A 9,897-nucleotide genomic window follows, 5' to 3' on the forward strand; every position below is an offset into this window, starting at 1 on the left:
CGATAACTGATAGGGATCTACCATAGATGATTTAGGATTATTTTTGTTCCCGGTCGCTGCTTTGTTGTGATGCAGTGACTTTCCATTGTTGTTTCCGCATTGTTTTGTGAAGTGGTGTTGACGCCAAACTTTTTAATCTTCATATGTCACAAAAAGCTTTTCACTTCAACTGAAAGTCTGAAACCATGGATTTCAGGAGTTTTTCTATAGACTCAATACAAGTGTTTCAAGTAGGGTGTTTAATTCTTCGTGAATCTTGAAGTTATTGATATTATGCAGTTCGGGTGTGGCTGAACCTTTTCAGTTTTACCTCCATTTTTTGCATGGTTCTATGCTCTGCAACATATGAAAAGACGTTAACATGCTAGTTTGCCCTAAAAAGGAAGGACCACAACTAAACACTGGCCAAGGAATCCTTGGCCGCATACCTTAATTGCTCATCACATCCTCTTGTCTCTATCTTTAAACCTGCAAATGCAAATAGCTGTAGAAGGGCTTCCGGTGTGACATTCCTGATCTGCTCGACCGTGTTCAATGTTTCTTGCCATTCACTGTTCATGAATGTCCACAAATAGCAAACGAGGCCACGTCGTTCACAGCCGTAAGCCACCAATTCCCAACTTACATACATACATATTTGTATGCACCCAATTATATATGAGTTTACATGTATGGTATATCACGGGGTTTTTTTATTATGCGTATACATTTGATGATCTGTCTTAGTGCGAAACCATTAAATTCAGACATGGCATTGACATCCCCTACATATAGAGTTTTCCACTTTTTTTTTTTGCAATAAAATAGAATCAACTCAATGTATATCCTTAAATGTCATTAATTATAACTACTTTTTCCTTGTTCTGTTATACCTAAGTTTAATTGTCTTAGTGATTGGAGAGTGTAATGAGCTTGCCACATTTGTCATCGGCCAACCTGGATATGACAGTGAAGAGATGCTTTATTCATTTGTTGGTGAGGTTTTTCAATGCCCTTTTTATCAATCACCTTGTCTTCTTTGCAGCCCCTCTCTCTTAATTTTTTTTTTTGGCTCAACAAAAGAAAGATTTTATTAATCCTTGAACATTTGTATGCAAAGATTAAAGGCATTAAGGACATGGTGGCATCACAACCGAGGACAAAAATCTCAATGAGGTTGGGGTAGAAAAAACCATGCCCTAAACACCAGCAGCTATTAGGATCAGAAACCAGAGATTCTGATAGCCTTCAAAATCTAGGGTTTGATTTGACAGTGAGTGCCATCTAAACCAGATAAAGAACAGCAGCAAGCAACAAGCAGCATCAATAGTAGCATCCAGCATCAAGTGTGTAACAGCATAACTCCCATTGCTAAGGCTTTAGTAATAGTAACCCAAATACCAGAAAACCCTCATCCAACACCCTCCCCTGCCACACCCACACACCTCAACCCAAAATTTCACCTCAACTGAAATAGGCAGAGACACAAGAAAACATCCTTAAACCAGAAGACATCTTATCTGCACTGACTAGAGTTTGCTTCATGTACCCACGACAGTGGTTTTGAGTCAAGCTTGCATCATCAAAGATGGAGGACCTTCGTAGTTTCTTCAAGGTCTTCATGCCATCTTACAGCTCAGAAAGTTTGGTATGCAACTCAAAGACTTTTTCTTGTTATGATTTCGGTCTAATAGATGTGCTTAGACTTTTTCTTCACTCTTTTTTTTGCCCCCACAAAATCGGTATCATCATTGAGGGTATTTTATATAGTTGGTTTGAATTTGCTTCTGCATGAATCCTCCAAACTCTACAGCAAAGCCTATTTGAATCTGTTTTCCTCACATTCCTCCACACTGATGTATGAAATTAAAACCACCCCAGCTGAAACAGTCGCTAGGTGTTTGAATATCCTAGCAGACCTTTCACCCAAATGGAATAAAGGACAGCAGCAAAAAAGAGTTTAGAAGCCCATCAAAAAAGGAAAAAGAGAGTTTAGAAACTAGGTGCTGCATACTTCCACCTCCTTGATGAGCACTGAACCAATCAACTTCTTGAACCAAAGGCAGAGGAGACCTATGAATGCCAATTTAGAGTGTGTAGTGGTTTGAGAGCTAATTTAGAGTGGTTTTTTTGAAAAACTTTAAAGATCGCATTGATCTATATCTACGATGTTAGACGTTGGTTGAATGTGATTCAAACTTGAGAAAATTTCCGATCCCATAAAATAATATTCCTAGAGTCGCCTCTGCTAGCAAAATACAGTGATAGCTTGTTCCACTCCATCAATTGCTTATATATTTCTTGCTTAGCTACTTTGACTATTTGATCTCCGAAACTTAGGTCTTACTCCCTCCGTCCCAATTTGTTTGTCCATTTTCGACATTCGTGCCATTTATCAATTGCTTATATATATTTCAATCTATAATTTGTTCGTGATTTTGAAAACTTTGTATAATGGATCTCATTGAGAACTATTGTAGATTCATATTGAAACTAGCACAAACATCGAAAATGGACAAACAAATTGGGATAGAGGGAGTATCTGTGAGAAGCGTAACATCATTCCAAGGATATCTTTTACTTACTATGGGAAGGTTGACAAAATCTGTTAGGTGGGAATTTCTAGTGAGTATTGCGGCACGTAAATACGTAATTGCTATCCAGGATTATTTCTCCATGGCAAAAGAAACTATGTTTTCGATAGAAGTAGATATAGAAGGAAACATGAATAACCGTCATTACAAATCATTTAATGGGTTGATGCTTCCTCACACAATATTGGTTTTCATTAACTATTCGCGATTGACAATGTATTACATACCCTTCTTTGCAGCGCATTCCCTTGGCTTTTGTTGGACATGTCAAAAGAAGAATACCTGACAAAGTATTCTTGAGGAATCATCATGGAAAACTTTGGCCCATAAAGGTAACCAAAGTTGGAAATCACCTCAATTTTAGTGATGGCTGGGTGAAATTTGCTGAAGATAGCTCTTTGGAGTTTGGAGATTTCTTAGTATTCGATTATGATGGCACTGATGTATTTCATTTCAAAATATTTGGAAGAACTGGATGTGAGAAGGAAGTGATAGGATCTTCTCACCTAACTGTTAATAATGAGGAGGAGGAGGAGGTTGAGGAGGAGGAGGATGACCTGGAGGTTGAGGATGAGGAGGAGGAGGGGGAGTACTTGGAGGTTGAGGAGGCAGAGGATGACTTGGAGGTTGAGGAATGCAGAGAGGAAAATGAGTGTGCCGTGGAGGAGCAGGAACTTGAAGCAACCACTTTGAGAAGTAAGTTGTTATTTCCTTTTTCCCCGACAATTAAAGTCATCTATAGGCTTTTGTTCTGGTTGTCTTTTCCTCTCATCAATGTCTAAATATATAATCTACAGGTTTACTTGATTTAGATGGCAATAAACGAAAAGCTGCCATCAAAGTTGAGGATGATGACGATATATTCAAATATGGGATTGTTGCCCGGCCCAAAAATCCTTACTTTGTGGCGAAACTTCGAGAAAAGAGACGGAATGAACTGGTAAGGCTTGTGTTATCTATTAGAAATGCTCTCATATTTGGGCCTTACATTATCTTTCACCAGTTTCTCTGGAAATGTACTCTTATTTGCATTTGGTACTCAGGATAGCCTTGGAGTCTAGATTCTTCTTGAAGATACTGCTCCGTGCACCAGAATAGACACATGGTGTCAAACCTGAGCAAATATGTTACAACTAGGGTTTTTCCAATTTGATGCATGGGATCGTAAAGAATTAGATGTTGTCTGTTACTATAGATATAGATACTATTAATATGTTACAGTTGGGGATGCCCAATTTGATGCATGGGAACATAAAGAATTAGATGTTATCTATTAGTGTAGATACTAGTCTATTGTGAGGAAAATCAACCCAAATTCAACTTTCAATTACAAGAAGTGGTTTCTTTTAAACTTTGCAAGAGGCAAGAACCCAAAGAGGAGGATTGGGAATGACGTACAAGGGCAGCAGAGTTTAATTAAGTAGCGGTTTCAACGATTCTTTATATATCTCTATATCTTTTCATTTAGGTGAGACAAAAAGAGGGAGAAAAAAAAGGTGAGTGTGAACCCATGGATGATTAGTACTGACGTGCAAGAGCGGGAGGAAAATTAGTAGCTTTTTCAGCTTTTTTGAGTGGTTTGTTTGAGAAAGGGAGGGGTGTCACGTAGGAAAGAGAAGCCTAACTTTTATTGAGGATTGAGAATTAAGAGTTTGGAGGATTTTGGCCCTTTTTTTTTATCTGAGAGAATTTTGACTTAGCTTATGACATTCTTTTATAGTATAGTTAGATTCCGTTATGGATGAATGCTAAATAAAACTGCTGATTTTGTTGATCTGAGCGTGACAAATATGGGGCATTAGCTTTTCTCCTTATCAAGCATTACATGGCAGATTGTACACCATTTGGAAATCAGATTGTGAGACATAATGCTCTCCATAGAGGAAGTTCGTACTTTTACTTGAGCGGGAGTTATTGGAAGACAAAGAACCCGATAAAACAACCACAATCATGCTGGATGATTCTTTCAGTATCATCTAACCTCTATATATAACAGCAGCTTTCTGAAATAGGAAATTACTTGAAAACAAGAAAAAGGCTGAAAGGGAAACAACAGTGTGATGTCGGCTGACTTCCCTCCGACGCCTAAGTCAGATACGGTGGTGCATATGGAAAACTAGACTCTAATGGATCGAGCTATGGCTATGATACCGCCTTCTACCTGCTAATAGTAGAGGTGCGCCCAATTAGGAACTATTCCACAGTCATGGGGATTGATCCTAAGCCCAATCAGTCCCGAGATATCAGGCTTAACATCTGCAATAGTTGACCTAGGGGCTAGGATAGATCCCTTCTCGGTGTTCTATTGACCTCAAATCTGCGGTATCCTTTTCGGTGTTCTTTCTTACTTCTTGGTACTCTGTCATAATTCCCATCCGCTCCTGGTTGAACACTGCCTAGTCTTCACTACTAATAATTGTTCGTTACTAAAATCAGACTATGAGGATAAAAAAAAAAACTCAGACTACGGAAATTTTCATGCATGAACTCTTTGAAGCTGTATATGTATAGTCTCTGCACTAGTTTCATTCTTTCCATGATTTTGATTTGTTCATTTATTTTCTGATGGTGCAATCTTTAAATGTCATGATTAGATGCCTAACTGGCTTTCATAATGTTCACATAAGTCACGATTGTTTCTTGGTTTGCTTACCTTTCTTGGTGATTTGTCACCATGTTTATTAGGTGTGTCCATGTTTTATAAAGTTTATTTTTCCTTTTGCACCAACTCTAATATTAGATTACTCTCTAAACTGAAACGGGCTTCTTTAGACAGCTAAGCATTTTGAGCAACAATTTATTTGTCTTTACCACTTATTGCAGTACGTTCCAGTCGATGTTATCAAAGACCACAGACTTAAACTTCCTGAAAACCTAATCCTACTTGATGAAGAAGGCAGGGAATGGTCATCAAAGGTTCACATGTGGAAGGATGGTCGGACATGGCTAGGGTGGAGAGCATTTTGCAAGTGGAACAATCTCAAGAGGGAGGACCGGTGCCTTTGTGAATTCGTGCATGAAGAGGGAAGGCAGGAAATTTACTTAAAGTTGAACATTCTTCGAGAAGGATCATGGTTGCCGAAAGGAGAGAACCAAACAGACCTCGGTCAAAGTAGTTAAGAAATATGGAAGAGTTGGTGGTGTTTTTACTGCAAGTATGACCGTTGCTGGTTCGTCCTGGAATTTTTTGGGTATTGTGTATTGTTTTGGTTTGGGTTGGAGATTTTATAGGTGAAAAACATTTTTGCTACTGACAGAGTAATTGCAAGGCGTATTATTATTTCTAGAGAATAAGTTGCCATTTGTATTGGATCAAGGTGTTTTTTTGGGTTATTTGCCATTGTCTATTGCAGAGAAATTTCCTTCCATATTGCATGACGTGCATTGTTTTATGAGATGATTTTTTCTGGAGTTTCGTTTCGTGTCCGTGCTTTTTTTGTACCATTGTTGTGCTTGTACTTTTTTCGTGCCATTGCCGTGCATGTGCTACGTTTTTCAAAATAACACACCAACCATACCAACCTTGAGTAATTGGCGACGCGTGTTTTTCACTGACTTGATTGATTAATTTGATTCGGAAAGAATACATTCACCAACATATAGAGAGAAATGTTTAGAGAAAGGGGAGGATTTGTTTCGGTGGTTGCCCTGGCTAAATGCCTTAATCTCACTTCATTGGAATCTAATTCTCTTCTTCCCTTTTTAGGCTCAAATGTGTAGTAGGAGTGCTTAACAAAAAAAAGAAAAATCTAATTTCTCCTTTTCGTAGTACAAGAGTTTTCAACTTGAAAATCATTAAAAATCTGTGCATGCACGCTGCCAATAAACCAAATGATAGATCACTTATTCTGTATGCAGGTGGGATTCTTATTGATCAATGCTCTTCTATTTTGGGAATGTAATTTGTTTAGTTTATGCTTGTCTTAGAAATTCGTAAAAGGCCATATTTTTTATTATCGGTTTAGGCCTCTCAGGGCTGGCTCTGAATCCATGGCCACTGGCACTGTCATCTTGTTTCATCTTCACGAGCCTCTCTTTCGCTGACGATCAATTTGTCAACTACGATATCAAGTCCTCTTACCATACTGTTTTTGCTTTGGGTGTTCCTCAACAGTATGTTTTCAAATCTCCTCTTTGTTCCAGCACTCTAGTTTTTCTTTGTTGCTGATATTTCCATCGAAAGCTCTGTACAATGAAATAGCAAATTGACAGTGTGGAATAGATGGGTCACTGCAATTTGTTTCTTTCATTCCCCCATCTAGGGGACACACAACAATGAACCTTCTGTTCTTAGTGCATGTTAAATCAGATTAGGATCAGGAAGACTTGGATCATATCTAAGACTTACTCTGGCAAGCTAATGCTAAACGAGCGAAGGATCTCGTAGGTCACTTGGCTCACGGAGCAAAGGGGTTCGATCTCTAATGGTTGTGGCATCACTTTTCGCGGGAATGGCATGCCAAGCTGCTAATAACCCTCTGGGTGGTGTTTGGCAAGACAGTACCGACGGACACAGAGCCGGGGAGGCTGTCATGGGTTATACTTATCCAGATACGTACCCTCACTTCCTATGGGCTAATGCGATACTATACTATGCATGTTTGACGTCAACGATTTTATTGATAGTATGCGTCGAAATCCAGAGCAAGTTTTGGATGTGGACACTAAAATTTCTCACCTGGTTGGCAATCGCATTAGAGACAGTTACATTTGCCATTTGCGGAACTGATAAAGCTCGTGTTATCTATTAGAAAATGCCATTATATGTGGGCATTCCATTATCTTTCCACAAGTTTCTCTGGAAATGTACTCTTATGTTCCATCATATGTGTTATCTAAAGCACGTCTGATGGAGATACAATCATCTTGTATGTTCCTGAATTGATGGCAGTGGTTTTCAAAATTAAGCACTCCTGCTTTTGGTTAGTCTGTTTTTAAGGGACAAAGAGTCAGTCGGAGTAGGGCAGAATCGAATGATTGATTACGAGATAGACAATGAGAGACAAATCCAAGAGGGGAGAGCACTATTCGAGTAGGCGCATGTGATTACGGAGCAATTGCTCTAGCATTTCATTGGGCTCACTACAAGTGGGCGGGGGATTGGGCTCTCAAGAATAGTCGAGTTGCGCATGAGCTGACCCCAACACGAGTTATAAAAATAAAATAAACTAGTGGAGACTGGTTATTTTTTCTTGGAGCTTTTCATTAGTGGCTAGAAAAATGCATAAGCAAACTTGTCACTCGTGTCTGATCAAAAAAAAAAAAAAAAACTTGTCACTCGTGTGTGACTCTTTGTGCATACACAGGTAGTACAAAATTATGCACTATGTTATCTATATGTCGTCTTGTTTAGAAACATGGGCTTAATTACGTATGAAAGTGGGCTTTGCTTGTGCTTCTTTAGTCACCCCCACCCTTTCCATATTTGTAGAAGTCCTTTATCTTGAGGGTATTTCAATGAGAGCCGCTGAACTATGAAAGTTTTTCGGTTGACGGCTCTTTGAAATTATTCTGATCAGTTGGCCCCGATTTTAAGAATTCTGGCTTCGTCCCTGGTCAACGGTGGTGTAGTGGGTACCGCGTATGGGACGGGAGATTTATTGGGAGAGCAAAAATGGATTGAATGATCCAAACACTAATCAATTGCATCCTTCAAAACAATAATAAAGGAAATGGTAAAAATATGAGATTTTTAAGGAAGGAGGATGGATTTGCTTGTTTTCTTTAGTCAATGGTGTTTTAGTTTGCCATGGGGACCGCATCCAGGATAGGAGATCTGGTAGGAAAGCAATGCCAATATGGTTTGGTTTTTCTGCATAGCCCAAGGAATCTCATCCTGCAAAATAATTGAAAATATAAAGTCTTAGGTTCGACTCCCCTCTCGTTTGCCTAGATCAAGTCAAACACCATACCCAAACAAGATTTTAATATTCTTCTTTTTAATAGAGAATGAACAAGGTGAACAATACACGGGAGCCGTTTCCTTGCTTCTCCCTCATCCCCTTCTTATCATTTGCACATTAACAAACTGTGTCTATTGTTCTTGCCACTACGACATTTGGGTCTTCAACCACCAGATATCTGAATCCCGATTGCGACTTTATCGGAAAATAAAAAACTTCGGTGTTTTTACATAACTTGCTTGCATCTATTTTGGCAACTCTATGTATACACTCTTCATTATTCAATCTTGATGCAATCTGGCATTCTATATATGAATCCTGCTGTATGTATGATACATCCTTAACTAATAAACTGAGAAAGAGAAAAAAAAACAAAAACAAAAACAATTAGAAGCTGCAAAACTCTGTTATGACTATGGCAGTATGGCTGGCATTTCCTTCAAGAAAACAATCAATTGTGTAGGGGGTTCGGCCCCTCTGGAACTGTTCGCTCTGAGACTCCATAAACTGGGTCGACCGAATCATTTCCGGGTTCCTCAGGAAATCCCATGAATCCGGGTTCCTCCGAGAAAGGTTGTGAATACTGGGAATTGAATTCCCTAGTAAATCCTTCATCTCTTCCTACTGCGGCGATTCGGCGAAGGTGGCGGCCGTTCGAAACGTTACCGAGGGCGAACATCAGTAGTATCAGAATTGGGAATAAAGGATGTAGAATTCCCATGAATCAATGGTTTTGAGATTTATTCAAAAGACTGATCACTGATCAGAAGCAGAGGGAAGGAGCTTGTATACTTGTATTGAGTTTGTTGACTAATGGAGGCAGTTGTGAAGTTCTTATACATGCTCCGAGCAGATAAGAGCCACAAAAGACAAAAATTCAAAAAAAAAAAAAAAAACCGCACTTCTTCTTGGTATGTTGAAATGACATAAATGCCCTTCTTCATGCTCGGATGAATATGATCAGATTCGGATCCAATTCGGTCTATTGACAGACCTAGAATAGGGTTTAAAAGGATAAGGTTGCCATTTTTCTGTGTTTGAACTATACAAAATTTTTTTTCTCCCCGTTTTCTCTCTCTCTAGAAAAAGCCCTCTCTCCAGAAAAATCCCATCTCAGGCTGCAGTTTGGGGGGAGGCCGCCGCCTCCTCTCCCCCCAACCCCCCCCACCCCCCGCCCGCCCGCCCGCCCGTCTCTCGTCGACGTGTTCTTCATGGCCTCCAGGTCGCGGGCGACGGTTCGTTAGGACGGCGGGGGTTTTTCAGGCCGGTGGCTCCTCTGGCCCGGTCCTCTTCCTTTGTCTCCAAATTTGTTGTTCCTGGTCCGGCAGCGTGCTTAATAAGGTGTGTGGTTGGTGTTAGGGGGTTTTCCATTTTTGCATCTCTTTTTCCGTTTTCTTCTACCGGCGGGTTTCCCCCGTCCA

At 39.7% G+C, this 9,897-nt stretch overlaps 1 protein-coding gene across 3 annotated transcripts; it reads left to right on the forward strand.

The window, feature by feature from the left end:
• The first annotated feature begins 26 nt into the window (after positions 1-26).
• Positions 27-5,941, forward strand: LOC131315560 (B3 domain-containing protein At4g34400-like). 3 transcript variants are annotated; one of them, XM_058344690.1, is made up of 5 exons: positions 27-975; positions 1,538-1,627; positions 2,813-3,269; positions 3,371-3,513; positions 5,397-5,941. In XM_058344690.1, the coding sequence occupies exons 2-5, from the start codon at positions 1,568-1,570 to the stop codon at positions 5,691-5,693; spliced, it is 957 nt and encodes a 318-aa protein (XP_058200673.1). In that variant the 5' UTR covers positions 27-975; positions 1,538-1,567; the 3' UTR covers positions 5,694-5,941. The 3 variants fall into 3 exon arrangements, with proteins under 3 accessions (XP_058200673.1, XP_058200672.1, XP_058200674.1); XM_058344689.1 differs by lacking the exon at positions 1,538-1,627; XM_058344691.1 differs by lacking the exon at positions 1,538-1,627 and having other exon boundaries at positions 3,386-3,513.
• Positions 5,942-9,897: the final 3,956 nt, after the last annotated feature.

Source organism: Rhododendron vialii, chromosome 2a (genome assembly GCF_030253575.1).
Source record: "Rhododendron vialii isolate Sample 1 chromosome 2a, ASM3025357v1".
Taxonomy (NCBI): Eukaryota; Viridiplantae; Streptophyta; class Magnoliopsida; order Ericales; family Ericaceae; genus Rhododendron; species Rhododendron vialii.

What these genes read in the sequence shown, in the direction of transcription:
- LOC131315560 (XM_058344689.1), top strand. Translation starts at nt 907, where the DNA reads ATGAGCTTGCCACATTTGTCATCGGCCAACCTGGATATGACAGTGAAG. An exon ending in TGAAGCAACCACTTTGAGAA is followed by an intron (nt 3,270 to 3,370) that starts GTAAGTTGTTAT and finishes TATAATCTACAG; the next exon opens with GTTTACTTGATTTAGATGGC. An exon ending in AAAAGAGACGGAATGAACTG is followed by an intron (nt 3,514 to 5,396) that starts GTAAGGCTTGTG and finishes CACTTATTGCAG; the next exon opens with TACGTTCCAGTCGATGTTAT.